Genomic DNA, 19,208 nt, shown 5'->3' with positions numbered 1-19,208 from the left:
GTTTCCCAGGAGAAATCCTTCCCCGCACGCCTCACCCACACCGCGCACGCCCTCGGAAATCGCGTGCGCTTCTTGGCCGATAGCCGAATCAACGATGCAAGATGGAGATTTGAGTTTCGGCACCGGGATTGCGCTCTGCACAAGCCACCTCGTCAGTGCTTGAATGTCGTGCATTTAGAATGTACATGTAACGTCGTTGATCGTGTGTGAATACTGTGCGCCGATAATTTTTCCTGTATCCTTTCTGTCCAGGTCATTCAAGACATCATTGGTAACATGAAGGCAATCAAGACGAATTGGTTTGGGCGTGGCATACGCCTGCAGGTGGCCATTATGGTCGCCTGCCAAATGGCATTCATCCTGTAGGTTGAACACCAGGTCACCCATGTCCACATCACTGACAAGTGACAGATTTGGTTACGACCAAGGCGTCTTCTCGGGTATCGTCACGAATACCGACTGGAAGCACACCTTCGGCAACCCTGGTAGCGGACTTGAAGGTATCATTGTCTCGATCTACAACTTGGGAGCCTTCTCAGGATGTATCGTCGCTTTCTTTGTTGGCGAGAAGCTGGGAAGGCGTCGGATGATGTGGTTTGCAATGGCTTGGATCGTGAGTTGTTGAGACACTCAAACCTCCTCGAAAAGGGATCTGCTGATCGGCAACAGATTGTTGGCGCCATTCTGCAATGTACATCGTACTCCGTTCCCCAAATCATGATCGCCCGCTACATCACAGGCATCGGCACTGGTACAGAGATCTCTTGTCATCGCAACGGGGACTTGCGCTAACGATTTGCACATCAGGCATTGAAACATCGACTGTCCCAATGTATCAGAGCGAGCTATGCGACGCTGATAAACGTGGACGTCTCGTCTCATCTGAACCACTCTTCGTGGGTGTGGGTATCGTCATCAGCTACTTCTTGTGAGTGCTTCGGACCAGACTCTCGAAATGGCAGAGACACGGCTGACAACGATATTTCAGTGATTACGGAATGAGCTATGTTGGTGGCCCGGTCGCCTGGAGGGTCCCGATCGCTTGCCAGGTCGTATTCGCGTTTGTGGTGATCTTTCTGGTCTTTGGTATTCCTGAATCCCCTCGGTGGCTATACTATCATGGTCGGAAGGAGGAGGCGCTTCAGGTCATGTGCGATGTTTGGGACTCACCACCAGAAGGTGAAAAGGTAAGCGTGATCAGGAGGAGAGGCATTCTTGGAAGAAAAACAATGGCTCTAAGTGTTACTATAGGTCCAAAAGATGCAGCGCGACATTCTGGAAGCGATAGAGCTTGAACGAGTTCACGGCGAATATAAGTGGAGCCAGCTGCTCAAGCGAGACAACGTCCAGACTGGCCGCCGTGTCTTGCTCGCTTACGGCATGCAATTCATGAACCAAATGGGTACGTTGGCATATCCTTGGCTTGATGACATTCGCTAATGGGCACAGGCGGTATCAACCTGGTCGTCTACTACGTTCCCACAGCGCTGGAGACGAATGTCGGGCTCTCCAAGAACCTTTCTCTCGTGATCGGCGGATGCGTACAGACTATGTTCTTCTTCGGATCCCTTATCCCGACTTTCTTCCTGGACCGCATGGGTCGACGACGACCAATGATGTACGGCTCATTCGGACTGGCTGTATCGATGATGTTGATTGCAGTCCTGCTCAGCTTCACGGCGGAACGTGGATACTCTGCTCACATGCAGAAGACCACTTCGTCTGCCGCGGTGACGTTCTTCTTCACTTATATGCTATTCTTTGGTGCAACTGCCAATTGCATCCCATGGGTAAGCTCACATCACTTGTGAACATACTTCACCAACTGATTTATATTGCAGGTGTACGTCCCAGAGATCCTTCCGCAGCACGCCCGTGCGAAGGGCACCGCCGTGGGAATTAGCTCAAATTGGCTATGGAATTTCGTCGTCGTGATGATAACCCCTACCCTCTTGGGTAATCTCAAATGGAAAGGTTACTTGATCTTCATGGCCACGAATTTGGCCTTCATTCCTTTGGTGTACTTTTGCTACCCAGAAACGTCAAACCTCACCTTGGAGGAAGTGGATCACCTCTTCACCAAAGATGGCAAGCATGGGCTGAAGGAGGTCGCGCAGCTGCAGCCAACGCAGCCAGTGGTGGAAAGCAGAAAAGCTCACGACGATGACGAGAAGATGGTTGGTATGGAACAGGGTTCTCGCGAGCATGTTGAGACCTTGGAGGAGGCCAAGGACGATAAGTTGCTGTGAATATCGTCTCTATAGAACATATCTGAGTCGCTATGTTCATTTCACGTAAGCCTCTGCCAAAAGCACTTCACCAACGGGTCGCAATTCAGCATCGGAATTGCCAGAACATGCGTTGTATTCGATCAAGTTTGTTACGGCCGTGCTAGAGGAGTGATCGGCAGAGACGTTGATCAATCTGCAATGACAGAACTCGCGATCTCTACAGCCACAGGACAAGCCTTGTCGCGATTAGAGAAGGCATTGCGAGCTTAGTCAAATTATTCGTGGGGTGCAGATGGCATGCGGGCGAGAGAAAGGATGTACTGCGAGGGTGGCAAGCCTTGATTGGCCCGTCCGAATCTCACGGCCGAAAGCCCTGCGAGCGGATGAACAGCACCAGGCAGCAGAATGACATCTTGTGTCCGATATGTGGGATCGATGTTGGTATAAGGCATCGATGTGTCCACAGAAAGAGAGCTTGATTGTACAGCACTCAAGTCGTTGCACAGCAAGAGAATTAACAAGCAAGCAATCTCACCTCGCTTGTCACGCTCGAAACCAACAACTCGGTCGACAGCTACCGTCGATATCAACGATTGCAATCCCCAACACAAGCAAGTCAAACACTCGATCACTTATCAACAAGATGTGCTGTCGTCGTCGACACAACCGTGCACCACTTTTGGTCGTCCTTGGCAAGAAGGTCTACGAAAAGTACCAGGAACGCCAGGCAGTCAAACAGATCGAAAGACGGCACATCTGTCACGGCCCGTTCACGATTGAGCAAGATAGTCTGTCTTTCGTAGCGAACAGAGAAATCCTTGAGAAGGCTGGCATCAATCCGCCAAGCTACAACGAGGTCGTCATCAACCATCGTGCCATTATATCTGATGAGCAGCGTCCCCCTCTCAATGTGAAGGTTGGTTGGGTGACCGTTGATGGTGAGAAAGACGTCGACGAACTAGCAGCCCCGGAAGATGTCTTCTACGACGTGTCAAACGGCATGAGGCAACTCGATCTGGGCTCGACGGCATCGCAAGCAGCGCCTATGCTGGTGAAGGAAGTGTACCGCTCCAAATGCGAGCAGAGGCGGGCGGAGAGAAATGCCAGACGCGCAGAGAGAAGAAGTGTTCGTGGAGGGTGCTGCTGAAGGACTATCAGAAGGCGATGGTATTGGCTCCTTGCCACGGGGATTGTTGCAATGGAATTGCGTCGCTGATGGCTTTCTTGAGTGTACCTCTTGGATTTCGTAGCTAGAATGTGAGCATTAACAATAGAGTAGAATGAGCAAATGGCTTTGCACCTGTTCCGCGAATATGGTGGGCATCGAGGCGTAGTACGCGCTTATGTCCACTGATAGCGTCCATAATGCCCTCACCCGAACTGAATAGTGCCTGCGGTTAACCATAGACTACTGCTCCGGGTATGGGTAGGAATGACATGGTAACAAATCTCGTCGTGGTCAAGTGCGACACTTGTTGAAACTTGAGCCGAGGATCGGGAACGGAGCAGCCAATTCCCCGAAGCTCTCACATGCTTGCCTACCCTGACTCGCATAATCATGCACTGCTGACTTGCTACCATCTTTACTGGCCTTGCTTCAACTACAGTGTGGTCAAGAGTGAAATGGTGCCTTCAATCATGACTCAATACTCGCCACGGTAGCTTCTGCCTGACTGAGCAACCAACAACACAAGCTCAGTTGTCTCGGACAAAGGTAATCATGGAGCCTAGCCTTCTCACCAGCAATAATGCTTCCTGGATTCCTTCCGCCAGTGACCTTTTTCTCGTCGTCCCTCGTCTCGCTCAGAGAGCTGGCAACTTCGCATTCCACATGCCCGGAGCAATGGACAATCTCGCAGGCAAGATATGGAATGGAGGGAGTGTGATTGCGGATGCGACTGCACAACACACGGCCAACTCCACGATCACGAATACGAGCGCGTTTGTGCAGAGTACCGGTGCTGCGATACTCGATGCTGTGGAAAGGGAGGCATGGGCTGAGGCGGGGGATGAGACGTCCTCTATTCTTGGGTTGTTCGTACAGGGTGTGGCACGATTGAAGAACTTCGGCGGCATATTTTCCTATCTGACGTCGAAGTGGGCGCTGGCTACATTCACCATTGCTATTCTTCTCAACCGCACGCAGTTCTACGCATCGTCGAGGGAGCATCTCAGGCTACGGTGGCATGTCCGGCTGGCTCTCTATGCCATACCGATCGCCGGCTTCCTAATGCAGATGATGTACATCCTGCAGGCTATGAAGTGCCAGACGTCACCAGATTTCCCGCAGCTACGATACGGTGATCCGCTTAAAAATCTAGCCATTGACTTTGGTGCAGATGGAGGCTTTTTGTACCAACTCAGCTCTACTCTCCTCTTCTGGCAGGACGACAAAACGTGCTGTGAAGCACGGCAGATGTCTTTGACGGCTCTCGAGGACAATAAGAGTGATCTGCGAGGGTCCATGTCCCTCCTGTTCTGGTTCTTCCTGACCCTCTGCACTAGCCAGCTCTTCGAGACATTGTGCTGTGCACTGCAAGGCAAATTGCCTGCATCAGAGACAGGCATGACCATCTTCGAGCATTCGCTGGCATTTGCTGAGTGTGAGGCAATGATTAGCAATGTCCTTGGCTTCGGTCTGTTCGGTCTGCCGAAAGGTGAGTCGAGTGGGCAGCTTCTTGGCCGCTCGGAGATCTTGCGTCGCCTTAATATACCTCCCGAGGTTCTGCTGGTCTGCTTGATCAGCTGTTTCAGCCATATCAGTTCAGCAACGCTGGCTATTACGGGCGTAAGGCACAAGGTGAGGCTGCCAAATACTGCCATTTGGGCATGCTGCTACATGGCCGCATTTGTCTGGAGCTTCAGCAAGATCATCATGCGCCCAATAGATAGTGTAGCCGACCTCGGGGTTCTACGCTTCCCGACTGTCTGCATCGTGGGCTTTATACCTCATTTACTGATCCTGGTTGGTACAACCATTTGTGCGCTGATCTACGGTCTGGCTCTTGTTGCGACGGCTTTGTCAGTGCCTGGAGAGATTGCCGAGGGCATGTCGTTCACGCAGCGACTTTCGTGGGCGTATCAGAATCTGCAAGCCAACGTACAATTCTCATCTGCTTCCTCCATGAAGATCAAAATGTCGGAAGACTTCTACACGACTCTACTGAAGATAGGCTTCAGCGTGTTGACTGCCGCTTCAGAGGCCGTATACTTGCAAGAATCTAATCGTATTAAGGTGGCACAGATGACTTGGCTGGAGCAGAAGCGTATCGACGATCTAGCAGCTAGCATTGATCGGAGACGAGCTCCTACAATACCTTCGGAACTGATAGGAGATGGCACCGCTAAAGGTGTACGGTTTGTGGATTCGCAAGACACTGTCAGCGGCTTCTCGCCCTATGCCAGAGAGCGGAAGTCGAAACCAGTGAGCAAAAGCCAGTCTGACGCAAGCAGACCCAACGATCTGGACAGTGGTTTGGGTCTTACGCAACGCAGAAGTCGCATGCATCTCACGTTTGACTATCTGGCTGGCATATTCTGGCTAGTAACTGGTCTTCAAGCGACATTCGTCCTGCACATGCTCGATAAGCTAGGCATGGAGCAGAGGCCGCCTTGGTTGCTCAAAGCAGCCGGAGTTGTCGAGGGACGGAAATCATCAGTACATGCTCAGGTCGTTAGGGAAGAGCGACGAGACTTCTGGATGGTAGGACCGAATGGCCACTTGATGATGGCGCCGAACGATGAGGTTGATGTTGAGAGCGAAACACGACGGCGACTACAACGCGCGGGCCACTACGTCACCGAGGAGAGTTTGGGCGAGCAACTGTACGACTGGTGGCGTGATGGTGGATGGTATGGTACAACGGACAATAGTGGAGAGTACGAAGCTAGAGAGATTGATGATGACGCTACGAGCATGATATCGATGTCTACCAACGTGAGCACGGCAAGCAACGACGAGGAAGAAGAAAGTGGACGAAGGACACCTACGCAAGACGATCCCAGCGGCGGTAGAGATCTGACACTCGACGGCGCTCTCGACATGAGTGCATTATCGCGTCTTCTCGATCCACAGTCAGCTACTGATCGCGAGGAAGCAAGACTCCTATCTTACAGCCTGCAGTCAACGCGACCTATGACACGTAGCCAGTACCGACGAGATACTGACCGCAGTCGAGCACGATTGCTAAATGGTCTGCGAGGCAACATTCGCGCCCCGCAGCCTTTGAACGAAGATCTCGAAGAACGCGAGCTCGAGCAGTTCATCCTGGCACAACGCTCGAGAGCTCGCGCCAGGGCTATCGGTGGTAGTAGAGGTACAAGCTGGGAGTCTGGTGCGGAGGGTATGGGTGAAGGTGGACCGCAGTGTGTTGTTTGTCAATCTACGCCGAGAACAATACTTGTCTGGCCATGCGGGTGCCTCTCTGCCTGTGATGACTGCAGACTTGGTCTTGCTGCGAGGAATTACACCAAATGTATTTGTTGCCGGACAGACATTGTTGCATATTCGCGACTGTATGTGCCGTAAGCACCTTAGAGATAGATCTGGATACCTTTGGGTGATGATTGCGCATATGTTTCAATTTCATTCTTTCATTCCCTCTGAATATCTCGCAAACGTGACGCGCTTGCCGCTGTCGGCCCGGGACAAACTTCCAACACGTCAAGTCGAAATCACGTCTGTCTCCTTTCGCTTCTGCCACAAGCAAGCACGCCACATACTCCCGCACGCCGCCGCGCAACCATCAGACTGACCCAGATACCACTGGCTCAGTCCCCGACGATCACTACACCTCCTTCAATCATTTTATGCTACCAGAGTCACCACAAGTAACCCCAACAGTGACCACCAGCGACCCCATCACCACAACCGACGATACACGCAAGCATGGCCTTTCAGCTCACGACCACACAGTCCCCCTGTCAGCAGCAGATCAGTTTGCTGATGGCGCAGGGACGACAAAGTCAAGCGAAGAGCAATTGGCTCTCGACAAGGCGTTCGCTAGATCACTGCAGCAGGAGTCAGGTGTTCAGAAGCCGCACACTCCAGTGGGTAGAGTGAGCCCAACTCGCAGTACACCGTCGCCGCCGACGACGCTGAATCGTGTCACTGAATACGAGCAAGCTGCTACGCCGCCTGTGAAGAGGAGAGAGGGACCTGCTTTTGAGGTTATCAAGAAACCAAGAGTTCCTGGTGATAAGAGGTCGCCTATACAGGATTTGCCCAATGGTAAGTAGAGATCATGGAGAAAGTGCGTGTGGAAGAGAGATCTCGCTGACATATAGCAGAGGTCTTGACGCATGCTCTTGCCCATCTTTCGCCCACGGACTTGACTTCTGTTGCTGCAGTCTCAAAGCGATTTTACGATCTCGTCACGGGACCGCATGCGTGGCGAAGTGCTTTCGTACACTATTTCCCAGGTCTTGCTGCCACTGATACCACTCTCCTGGACGACGCAGAACAAGACCAGGATGTCGTCCGCTCAGAAAAGCGCGTCTTCACGCGTCTCACGCCACTTGCGTCTTGGCGGAGCGAGTACATCATGCGTACTCGTCTCCTGCGATCTTTGGCTCGTGGCAAGCCTGTTCAGGCCATTGCATCGCCCAGCTCCGCACGCTCGGGACAGAGTCATATTGCTCAGCCCACGGTCACATACAATTCGCAGCTGTTTACGACTATCAATCATTTACATGCTACGTTTGGAACGGGCTTGAACAAAAAGCTCCCTCGTTTTGTGCATGGCGCGGACGATGTTGGTTCCGCGACCAGCAGTGACCCTACTGCTGGCAAGGTGGACAATTGGGGCCTTTCGGATCCTCACTGGTTCCGCCAATTTGCTGAGCTATATGCTGGAGATGCACAGTATGGTCTAGGACCAGGCGATGTTGTGGGGGCGCCTAACGTCATGGATATCAGCCAGCCATACGGCATGACACACGGCGAAGGTCTGCCTGGAGGCACTATCTACTACCGCGCCACCGACGAGATGCGTGGCCGTAATTTGCTGTGCTCGTCTGCTATGTCTGCTCCTGACCTTGGCATACCACGCATCGCATCCACGCGTGAGGCCATCACTGCTGTCTGGCTTGCGAAGTCGAACGCAGTGCCTTCGCTCAGCGATGGTCTGGTTGGCATGTTGTCAGGCACTTCGCTTGGTGTTCTCACCGCATACAGTCTTGGTGCCACCAGCAATGGCAATCACCGAGATCAGCGCTTCGTTCGTGGTGAGATGACAGCTCGTTGGGCACTCAGCCCCGGCGTACCAATTATCGCAATCGCTGTTGATCCTGATTACAGCCTGAAGCGCCATGCTCAAAACCGGATCTGGGCTGTTGTGCTAAACGCACTGGGTGAAGTGTTCTACATCACCAAGTTTCCAACCCGACCACATTCCGACCGCACCACAAGGATGGATGAGGAGGCGCTTGAACGCACAGCCTGGCTTGCTGGTCGCACCGTGCACTGGAGTATGGCCGAACCCAGCAGACGTGTAGCACGACCCGACCCTTATGCTCAATCTGGCACAGATGGCAGCTACTCGCCGCGCAGCTCATGGAACGGCATGTGCTTAACCAAGGAACAGATCAAAGCCGAGACTCGAGAAATCGAGGAGTTCGTTGCGAGGAAGCCGAAAGCCTTCTGCAAAGCTTGTATTGGCTGGGATATGCAGCGAAAACTCGAAGCCGACTTTGCTGGCAATGACTCCAGCAATGCTGGCGAGAGCGTGGTAGTGTTTGACTGTGGTTTTGAGGAGGACAGTCCTGCTTCCGTCAAACGCTACATGCGCTGCAGATTCCGGGATCGTCCAGCCACGGATGTGGTCTCAACGCCACCCATGACAAGCGCCAGCACTCAATCCTCCAGTCCGCCATCTCTTTTTGGCAGTCCTACGCCGTTGACTGCACCTGTCCCGGGCTGGTCACTTGACCGACTCGAAGACACGCTTTCGCAAGACGATGTTTCTGGGTCAATAACTCCACGTCCAATGGCTGAGGAGTGGCGTGTGTCCTTGTTCTCCTTCGGTGGCCATCAGAGCATCAACATTCTTGCTACCGCCATAGACAGCTCTACCCTCGCTACACATACCACCTCCGAGGATCCTCTGCTCAGCTTTTCTGGCAGATCCACCGCCTCTTCGCCTTCTCTGACACCACTGTCAATGAATGAGCCGATCACTGAGGCTGCAGATATGCCTGGACAGCGTGCACGGCTATTCGCTATTGGCACAAAGACTGGCAGCGTCTTGGTCTGGAACATACGCGCGTCAGCCTCGAAGAGCTCAGAAGCCATCAATACTATCGAGCCTGTCCGCATTATCTACACAGAGTCACCTCAGATATCCTGCTTAGCCCTTTCCTCGCTGTACCTGGTACATGGTGGCAACGATGGTCTCGTCCAAGCCTGGGATCCTCTTGGCTCGAGCGTGCATCCAATCCGCACTTTGAATTCACGTTTTGCATCCCGTGCCCGTCGCAGGCTCGTACAGGCTCAAGCATCTCCGCAAGGTGTTGGCATCAATCTGTTCGCTGCTGGCGCGATTTGCCTCGACCCAGATGCCACTGTACTTCGTGGCATGGTATCACTGGGTATTCAGCTGCGGTACTGGTCTTTCAGCTCGTCCGCAGCTGATCAGTACAAATCGCAGAAGCGACGACTGAGGCGCTCTGAACGTGGCAGCAACAATGGTGGCGGAGGCGTTTCTGGTGGCATCACAAGGAGCAATCTAAAAGACTATATCTCTGGCGAACAGGACGAGCTTCGTCGCGAGAGAGAGCAACGCAACAAGGATACACAACGCTTGGCTGGACGTTTTGGCACGGAGTTGATGGGTGAAGAAGAGATGCTGGCCTATGCGGCTATGCTGAGTCAAGAGACGCTGGAGCAGGAGAATTTTCGTCGTGAATCTGACACGAGCGCGCCTTCGAGTGTTGTTGGCAGCACAGATCAGAATGTGGTCGCCACTGGCAATGTCACACCTTCGGCCGCTTCATCGCCCACATATGCCTACACTCCAAAGTCTGACGACGAGCTAGATGCCGACATGGCGGAAGCTATACGGCAGAGTCTTGCCGGCTCGCCTAAACCGTCGTACGACATTCCTATCCGGCACGCGAAAGCCAAAGGCAGAAAGGGCTCTTCGGCTCATCCGTCTCCGCAGGTCTCACCTATGCTGGGTGGGTCAAGCAGGAACGGTGAGATGAATGATCTGGACTTTGCTTTGCAGTTGAGCTTGGCGGAAGAGCAGAGTAAGAAAGATGCCGCAGAGGGCTTTCCTGCACCGGGTGGCGGGGCATCGGGCAATGGCAAGGGAAAGGGAAAGGGGAGGATGGCTTGACTAGTGGTCAACGATGAGCAGTGTGCTGTAGCGATAGCATTCGAGATATGTATTAGAATCGAATTACCATTTGCAATGTACCTGCATGGGTCCTCCTCGTGCCGAGCTCTGTCAGAAACACTGTTTTATGCTGTCGCGTGCCTCACGTCAAGCAGGAAGCGGGACTTGCCGGCAGTGGAAATCGCAAGCTCTCAACTTCCACAGCTGTGAGTGAGGGCAACAACAAGCAACAATACCCGATGCACACTTCCGACTGATACCGCCACCACGACACTGCGCACAGTACTGGCACATATAGCTCACTGATTGTGACCTCCAGAATTGACCATCACTCCCTGATCCCGACCACCCGCTATCAGGACACCGCCAGCCCAACAGACGTCACCAAGACACAACAGAGCAGAATCCCTCGGAAGCACACGACCAGAAACGAATCAGCACCAACACATTGATTGCCCAAGATGGCGGAGGCAGCCGCGCTTCGAGCGCCCGCGGCGGACACAGAAATGGGCGATGCAGGAAATGTCGAGCACACCCTGGGAGCCTCCACAGACCCACCTTCGATACCAACACTCGATGGCTGGATCGAAAGCTTGATGACCTGCAAACAGCTGAGCGAGGAAGACGTGCGAAGACTGTGTGAAAAGGCTCGTGAAGTGCTGCAAGACGAGAGTAATGTACAGCCAGTGAAATGCCCCGTCACAGTTTGCGGCGACATCCATGGTCAGTTTCACGACCTGATGGAGCTCTTCAAAATCGGCGGTCCGAATCCAGATACCAACTACCTCTTCATGGGCGACTATGTAGACCGCGGCTACTTCTCCGTTGAGACAGTCACACTCCTCGTGGCACTCAAGATCCGCTACCCACAACGCATCACCATCCTGCGCGGCAACCACGAATCCCGCCAAATCACCCAAGTCTACGGCTTCTACGACGAATGCCTGCGCAAATACGGCAACGCCAACGTCTGGAAATTCTTCACCGACCTCTTCGATTACCTGCCCCTGACGGCCCTGATCGACAACCAGATCTTCTGCTTGCACGGCGGCCTCTCGCCTTCCATCGACACGCTGGACAATATCCGGGCGTTGGATAGGATACAAGAGGTGCCTCATGAGGGCCCGATGTGTGATCTGTTGTGGAGTGACCCAGATGATAGGTGTGGGTGGGGGATTTCTCCCAGAGGTGCCGGGTATACCTTCGGTCAGGACATTAGCGAGGCGTTCAACCATAACAATGGTTTGACGCTAGTTGCTCGTGCGCATCAATTGGTTATGGAGGGGTATAATTGGAGTCAGGACCGGAATGTTGTTACTATCTTTTCGGGTAAGTCTGAAAATATTGCACTGAGACACTGTATGGTTGGCTAATTGGGTCTGCAGCACCGAACTACTGCTACAGATGCGGTAACCAAGCCGCTATCATGGAGATTGATGAGCACCTAAAGTACACCTTGTACGTAATAACCTTTCCACTTCTATCCACGCTGCACCCGTTGACATATCACACAGCCTTCAATTCGACCCCTGTCCTCGTGCCGGCGAGCCGATGGTCTCGAGAAGGACACCAGACTACTTCTTGTAGGCCGGCGATTGCATGTGGTGGAACTGAAACATCTCTGCGCGGTTGCGTAGCTTCCTTGGCGCTCCCAGAAGTTCTCACACAAACAGATGATAGATGCTGTAGCATACACCCATATTGCAGGACAGCAGGCAGACAAAAGGTGGGGTTGAGGTATGAGTTAGGCTTGCCTAGAATATAGCAAGTTCGACTTCATGAAAGATCTTCAGTGGTTTCATTGCATCGCGGTGTCCCTACGACCGGTCAAGTCTCGTTGTCATGCATCTGATCAAGTCCGTTAGTAGGTTCACTCTTTGGTGTTTCAGCAGATGACATCGGACTCACGGCATGAGCAAAAGCCATCCACTCCTCGATCCCTTTCACATACTCGTCTCCGTCCTCCGGCACAGCCTCGTGTCCCCATACTACGACCTCATGGAACTTCCCCATCTGCTCCATGACCTTCACATCCTCCGAGTCGTCATCGAGCTCATCGTCATCATCATCATCTTCTTCTTCCTGCTCTATAGGCACTTGCGGTAGCTTATTACCAGCTTCTCTGGGCGCAAGCTGGTCTGTCTTGCGCAATAGCACTCCCTGGTAGCCTTCCGGTAGCTGGAGTGTTCGAGACTGTAGTTTCCGTCCTCGGAAGTAGGCTGTTCTGCTTTTATTCGTCTTGTCGGAGGCCGGTTGGGGGTTCCAGTAGCGTTTTGTGATTCCTACGGGTCCATTGTGGTGGATTTGGCAGGGGAGGATGTTGGGGGTGAGGCTGCGAGGGTTTGTCTGGGCTATGGTGTACATTGCCGTGGTGGTGTTGCTTGGAGACATCGTGCTTGTATATTTTGATGCTACGGCAATGTTATACCTCGAGGTGAACAACGCGTGACACGTTCGCGTCGCGCTCTTGCTTGGCTTGTGCTTCTTTAGTCACGAGACTGACCATGTCCTCTTGTTGCTACATACCGTACAATGCTATATCTCATCCTGAAGAAGATGCCCGTCCCTGCCCGCCATTCTCGATGTCCAATCCGATGGTCATGCCATCATTAGACGACTCTCGCATGCCGTACCTGTACCTGAACCATCTGCAGGTCCCGCCCACTCGACTGGGACAAGCGCCACGACTTAATCTGGATGTCGTAAGTGGGGTCTCCGGTGACGGACATCGCAACCGAGCAACGATATTCGTTGTCAGCCGCTCTCAGACAAGACAAAAGGGACTGGGTCGTCCGAGTCTGACCTGGCTGTAGTCGGATCATCGGCCTTGTGAAATGCATACAGAAGACATGCAATGCTTCGGCTGGTATAGCAAGCGAACGCGAAGCAATACGAGCCAGAGACACCGCTGCAGAAGCTAGGATCTCCCACACCTGCCTCTAAACCCTTAACATCGGTTCATGCGTCATGGCTGGTCCTAGAACGTCCTTAATAAAAACAGCCTCGCATTGTTTCCCTCAGATGGAAACGGATTTTGAAAAGACCACGATATCCTCCGGGTGACTATCGTCCCGCGCGCCGAAGAGCGGTCCTGGCGTGACTTTTCCATTCCAGCGGCCTTCTTCAACGGCAGGATTATTGCCTTTCCTTAGAGCGGAAGTCCATTTTGCTTCGTTGTTTACTCCTGCTGTGCATCACCCTCGCTTCTTGTCAATGGCAGCGTGATCACCTGGAGTTCTAGAAGCAGCATCTAGCTGTCATACGTACACGAACATGAGCCTCACCGACCCGATCACGACACGCTTGGCTGCGCTGGCCAACTATGCTGGATCATACGCATGGCCACCGCTCCTCTCGATCTCCCGAGGAGCTATACTAGCACTTCTCAGGCAGGTCCAGATCGGCTCTCTCCAGATCATTGATACAGACGGTAGCTTGACAGTATGCGGTAGCCCAAAAAGAGCAGACGGGAACGACGAGAAGAGCGTCCATGCCATCCCGCATGCAGAACTTCGAGTGCTCAGTGACCTCTTCTGGGTGAGGTTGTTGGTCTTTGCAGACATGGGCTTCGCGGAAAGCTACATGCTAGGCGAGGTCGCATGCCCGGACATTACAGCCTTCTTTAAGGTGTTTATTGTGAATAGGCCGCATTTGTCGAATGGAGTGACTTTCACATCGCAAATCAGCGGCAAGATCGCAGGGCTGGTCCGAAGTACAAACACGCTTGCCAATGCTCGACTAAACATTTCGGCCCACTACGACATCTCGAATGACATGTTTGCGGCTTTCCTGTCACCTGACATGACATACTCGTGTCCCATCTGGCTACCAAAATCCAATGCTGCGTCTTCGCAAGAAACTTTGGAGCGGGCACAGTATCGGAAGCTGTGTCGGTTCATCAACAATGCGAGGATCAAATCAACCGACCATGTGTTGGAGATTGGGACGGGTTGGGGTAGCTTTGCGATCCTAGCAGTGGAGAAGACGGGTTGCCGGGTGACGAGCTTGACATTGAGTGCGGAGCAAAAGAGACTAGCGGAGGAGCGCATCAAAGCTGCAGGTTTCCAGGACAGGATCAAAGTCATGCTGTGCGACTACCGGAGTCTGCACGTGCCCAGCGAGCAGGCCAAGTATGACAAAGTGGTCTCGATCGAGATGCTGGAGGCTGTCGGTGCCGAATTTCTGGAGACATACTTCCGCTGTGTTGACAAGCTCATGAAGAACGATGGTGGTGTGGCAGTGTTTCAATGCATCACGATGCCAGAGTCCCGCTACGATGTCTACGCCAGCTCAGACGACTTTATCAGACGATATATCTTCCCCGGCGGCCACTTGCCTACGATCACGCAACTCTTGGACGCTATCCGCGCGGGCTCGTCAAGTAAAGGTGTTGCGCCTCGCCTGATCCCCGAGAGCGTTGAAAACATCGGTCCTCATTACGCAAAGACCCTGCGGCTCTGGCGACAAGCTTTTATGCAGAATTTCAACGCCAAGATCAAACCTGCGCTGATCGAAGAGCACGCTGAGAAAGGCAAGAGGCTGAGCGAGGAGGACGTGGAGCTTTTCAAGCGCAAATGGGAATACTACTTCTCGTACTGCGAGGCTGGATTTGCAACAAAGACGTTGGGCGATGTGATCTTGACGGTTGGTAGGGAAGGGGCGGTGGAGATGATGGAGGATGTGCCGTTGTGAATTTGCCTGTTCTTCATTGTGCTTTTGCTGCTGTTTAGCGCACGGCGTTGGAAGGTGCCGGTCTACTTTGGCGATACCCTTCTTCTCCTGCGCGGTTAAAGCCTGCGGTCGAGCGGCTTCTGTGCATAGTTGACTGAATGATAGATTGCTGGCTTGGCTCCAAATGGTGGAGACAGACGGTCAGCTTTGACTAGAAGGAACAGTGCCGTTCATATCACGTTTGTCAGTGAATTCTTTCACGCGCTTTGCATGGTATTTGTTCTGTTCTGTGGCGTACAAGCCGGACGGCGTTCGCTGCGTCACTGCGGAGGGCGCTCTGGTCTCCATGTTCTCGCAAGGTTTGGCGAATTGCTTGAACGTGAATGTTGAGAATTTCGATGGCTCCCTGGTCGCACACGATTGCATGATGTGGACTTTGTGTGCTGGATAGGTCTTGCACGGAAGAGATCGCTCATGGCGTAGCGGGTGAGGTGTGGCAAGCATGGCTGATCTGCTGAGACTACCGTCCGGACTCCGAGCGCTCGCGGCGCACCTTGAGCACGACGACAGGCCCAGTGCGATTGCTGGGGCGGATTGTGGTGTCGTCTCTGGGAATGCGCCGTTCCGCGCTCTCGAGGCCTCGCAGCCATCGGTTGCGGATATCGTGAAGCAGTGGACAGAGCGGCAGAAGAGGGAGGAGCAGCAGCGGCAGCAGCAGCCGCGCGATGGCTCTGCAGACTGGCTGGAAGGGCACACGGGAAGGAAGTGGAAGGAGACGCGAGTCTTGGATGGCTATAGTACGCTCGTGTGCATCGATCAGGGCGGTGGTGTTGGGTGCGAAGGAGGGACCACTTCGCCAGTTCAGAGCCGCTTGTACATACCTGGCGTCCCGTCACGTATGCAATTCGTCAATGAATTCGACTGGACGTCCACAGACCTGGGCCCGGTGGAGTCGTGGAATGTGGTCTTGAGGACTAGTTTGACCTACCTGATGCACAACCCAAATCCTCGACTTATGATCTGGGGCCCAACACAAGTGCTGTTGTACAATGAGGCGTCCTTGCCCATCCTGGATGGGAAGCATCCACAGAGTTTCGGACAGCGTGCCTCTGACCCACTCGCGGACATATGGCATGAAATTGGGCCCAAGATCAACACAGCCATGACAGGTCAGCCCACTTTGCTTACTGAGACCATGGTCTTACTACAACGCAACGAGCACAAGGAGGAATCGTACTGGGACATCTCCTTCCTTCCCATACTTGGACAGGATGGACATCCATTGGGTCTGTTCTGTGAGCTGCTAGAGACGACACCCAAGGTGCGCGGAGAGCGTCGACATCGAAGTATACTACATTTGAACGATTGTTTGGCTGCTGCTCAGACGCTGGATGAGCTCTGGCCTGCTCTGTTCACTGGCTTGAAGTACGCTACCGATGATGTGCCATCTGCGATGTTCTATTCAGCGACAGACGCCGTGGAGGAGCAGGAGTCAAACAGCTACCCAGTTAAGTGTGTCTTGCATGATACCATTGGCTTGGACGGCAAGAATCCACACATCTTACAAGCTTTCGGTCTAGAAGAGGGTCAGTCTGCTAACACAGATCTCATTGACCCCTGTCTGACAACCTGGAGGACAAAGCAGCGCGTTATGCTCAGCAGCCAGGAATCCTCTATTCCAAGTGCTTTCGCAGATCCCGAGCTGGATTCTGATGGTCGGAAAACGATGCAGCGTGTCATTGTCGCCCCTGTCAGATCACCAGTCGACGATCGGATCTTTGGCTTCTTCCTGATGGCCCTCAACCCGTATTGTCCACTGGATCAGGAGTATATCCTTTGGACGAACCTCCTCACAGACATGCTTACGAAGACTGCTACGCTCATTGTACTCCCGGAAGAGCAGCGTCGTGCTCAACGGATCTCCGACGAGCTGACCGAATCGCTCCAGCGACAATTACGATTGACTACTTTGGAGGCTGAAAAGGATGTCGCGAAATTCCGTCGCATCGCCGAAAGCGCACCCACGGGCATGATCCTCCTTGGCGGTGACGGAGCCCCTTTGCACGTCAACGACAAGTACCTTGAGATGATCGGCGACACACGAGAGCACTACATGACCCTAGTCGACGGGGCGCACCCGTTTCTGGATCACGTGCATCCAGATGATTTGGACGCCTGTCAGAATGTGTTTAGACGAGTATTTGAGCTGAAGGAACCGGTGACCATGGAGTATAGGTGCTCGACTCCTGCCAAAATCTTCGACCAGTCAAGCGGGCAGACTACCACCGGAGAGAGATGGTTCCTAGCTAGTGCGTTCCCTGAACTCGATTCGAATGGGGTGGTTGTCGCACTCTTTGCCTGGTTGATGGACATATCGCATCAGAAGCTTAGCAACCGTTTGGTTGCGCAGAGGCTCGAGGAGGCACTGGAGCAGAAGCGCCAAACGGAGAACTTTATAGACATGACTTCTCACGAAATGCGCAACCCGCTGTCTGCCATTCTGCAGAGCGCCGACGCTGTTATCACTATGTTGCAAGCCAGTGGCACGCCGGTCATGGGCGAGGAGTTAGTACTGAAGCAGGACGTTGCTGAGGAAATCATCGACGCTGCACAGACCATCATATTGTGTGCTCAGCACCAGAAACGTATCGTCGACGATATACTCACTCTGTCCAAGCTCGACGCAAGCTTACTTGTCCTCTCTCCTGACAAAATCCAACCACCACAGTTGATCAAGAGGGTGCTGAAGATGTATGAGAGTGAGCTGCAGCGTGCCGATATCCAGGCCAAGCTTTGCATTGAGCCAAGCTATGGGCAGCTTAGAGTGGATTGGATCATCCTTGATTCGAGCCGCTTGCTCCAGGTGATCATTAATCTGGTGACAAATGCAATCAAGTTCACCCAATACAGTGAAGTTCGTAAGCTTCAGATCTCACTGGGCGCATCACTTCAGCGACCATCCGGCGAGCATCACGGGGTTGACTTCATTCCAATGAGGGCTGGACAGTCATCGCAAGATTCGGCGGGATGGGGCGGAGACGAAGCTTTGTACTTACAGATGGCGGTCGCGGACACCGGTAGTGGCCTGTCAGCAGACGAAATGAAGCTGCTCTTCCAACGGTTCTCGCAGGCTTCACCTAAGACGTATAAGCAGTACGGAGGCTCTGGTCTTGGACTGTTCATCTCACGGGAACTGGTCGAGTTGCAGGGCGGGCAGATAGGAGTCTCGAGTGCACCAGGAGAAACAACATTCACATTTTTCGTCAAGGCTAGGCGTTGGATGCCAGGACCAAGTGACCAAGTGACTGTCCTGCCCTCGATCACGTCTAGACTTCCGAGCGAGCTCGACAACTCAACCGCATCTGCACGGTCAATCAGTCCTGCGCGGCCACCAAATACATATGTCTTGCAACGCCAACCGAAGTGGGCGGAAACGAGCAGGGCGACCGCATTGGACCCTCGAGCAGGGAACAAAGCTCCGCACCAGAATGGCCAGTCCACACCAGCAGAGACGAGTGCTGCCAACGCCAAGGATCAGCTTCACATACTGATTGTCGAGGATAACATGGTGAACCAGAGAGTGATGTCGCAACAACTCAGGCGAGCCGGCTGTTTCGTTCGTCTAGCCAACCACGGTGGAGAGTGTCTTGATATCCTGGAAGGCACGACTTACTGTTCTGGAACACAAACTTTGTCTTTGATACTGCTCGATCTCGAAATGCCTACAATGGACGGGTTGGCTTGCATAGGACATATCAGAGACTGGCAAGCAAACGGCAAGATCAATGAGCACGTGCCGGTCATCGCCGTGACCGCCAACGCTCGGAGCGAGCAGATTGCGGAAGCTATATCGGCTGGTATGGACGAGGTCGTAACGAAGCCTTTCACGATACCCGAGCTCATGCCACAAATGCACAACCTGAGCGCCAGGATTGGGCGTCAGAAGCCAGGATGAGGATCTGCTCGTCTG

The 19,208-nt window shown here is 53.3% G+C and overlaps 7 protein-coding genes across 7 annotated transcripts; 6 read left to right on the top strand and 1 right to left on the bottom strand.

Moving 5' to 3' along the window:
• Positions 1-830: 830 nt before the first annotated feature.
• Positions 831-2,249, top strand: LTS14_001652 (uncharacterized protein; the record flags this gene model as incomplete). The annotated part of the gene is made up of 5 exons (XM_064834361.1): positions 831-928; positions 989-1,187; positions 1,252-1,402; positions 1,450-1,790; positions 1,842-2,249. The coding sequence occupies 5 exons, from the start codon at positions 831-833 to the stop codon at positions 2,247-2,249; spliced, it is 1,197 nt and encodes a 398-aa protein (XP_064698225.1).
• A 625-nt stretch (positions 2,250-2,874) lies between these two features.
• LTS14_001651 (uncharacterized protein) lies at positions 2,875-3,378 on the top strand (the record flags this gene model as incomplete). Its single annotated transcript, XM_064834360.1, has 1 exon — positions 2,875-3,378. One exon carries the CDS (start codon positions 2,875-2,877, stop codon positions 3,376-3,378), a length of 504 nt encoding a protein of 167 aa, XP_064698224.1.
• Positions 3,379-3,951: 573 nt separating this feature from the next.
• On the top strand, positions 3,952-10,567 carry LTS14_001650 (uncharacterized protein; the record flags this gene model as incomplete). The annotated part of the gene is made up of 3 exons (XM_064834359.1): positions 3,952-6,574; positions 6,991-7,461; positions 7,521-10,567. 3 exons carry the CDS (start codon positions 3,952-3,954, stop codon positions 10,565-10,567), a joined length of 6,141 nt encoding a protein of 2,046 aa, XP_064698223.1.
• Positions 10,568-11,028: 461 nt separating this feature from the next.
• On the top strand, positions 11,029-12,154 carry LTS14_001649 (uncharacterized protein; the record flags this gene model as incomplete). Its single annotated transcript, XM_064834358.1, has 3 exons — positions 11,029-11,896; positions 11,953-12,025; positions 12,082-12,154. 3 exons carry the CDS (start codon positions 11,029-11,031, stop codon positions 12,152-12,154), a joined length of 1,014 nt encoding a protein of 337 aa, XP_064698222.1.
• Positions 12,155-12,394: 240 nt separating this feature from the next.
• Positions 12,395-12,958, bottom strand: LTS14_001648 (uncharacterized protein; the record flags this gene model as incomplete). Its single annotated transcript, XM_064834357.1, has 2 exons — positions 12,395-12,415; positions 12,476-12,958. 2 exons carry the CDS (start codon positions 12,956-12,958, stop codon positions 12,395-12,397), a joined length of 504 nt encoding a protein of 167 aa, XP_064698221.1.
• An 882-nt stretch (positions 12,959-13,840) lies between these two features.
• Positions 13,841-15,259, top strand: LTS14_001647 (uncharacterized protein; the record flags this gene model as incomplete). The annotated part of the gene is made up of 1 exon (XM_064834356.1): positions 13,841-15,259. One exon carries the CDS (start codon positions 13,841-13,843, stop codon positions 15,257-15,259), a length of 1,419 nt encoding a protein of 472 aa, XP_064698220.1.
• Positions 15,260-15,740: 481 nt separating this feature from the next.
• LTS14_001646 (uncharacterized protein) lies at positions 15,741-19,193 on the top strand (the record flags this gene model as incomplete). Its single annotated transcript, XM_064834355.1, has 1 exon — positions 15,741-19,193. One exon carries the CDS (start codon positions 15,741-15,743, stop codon positions 19,191-19,193), a length of 3,453 nt encoding a protein of 1,150 aa, XP_064698219.1.
• Positions 19,194-19,208: the final 15 nt, after the last annotated feature.

This window comes from Recurvomyces mirabilis (assembly GCF_035927965.1).
Source record: "Recurvomyces mirabilis strain CCFEE 5264 chromosome Unknown scaffold_3, whole genome shotgun sequence".
NCBI lineage: Eukaryota > Fungi > Ascomycota > Dothideomycetes > Mycosphaerellales > Teratosphaeriaceae > Recurvomyces > Recurvomyces mirabilis.
This window is presented reverse-complemented; position numbering and strand designations above follow the sequence as displayed.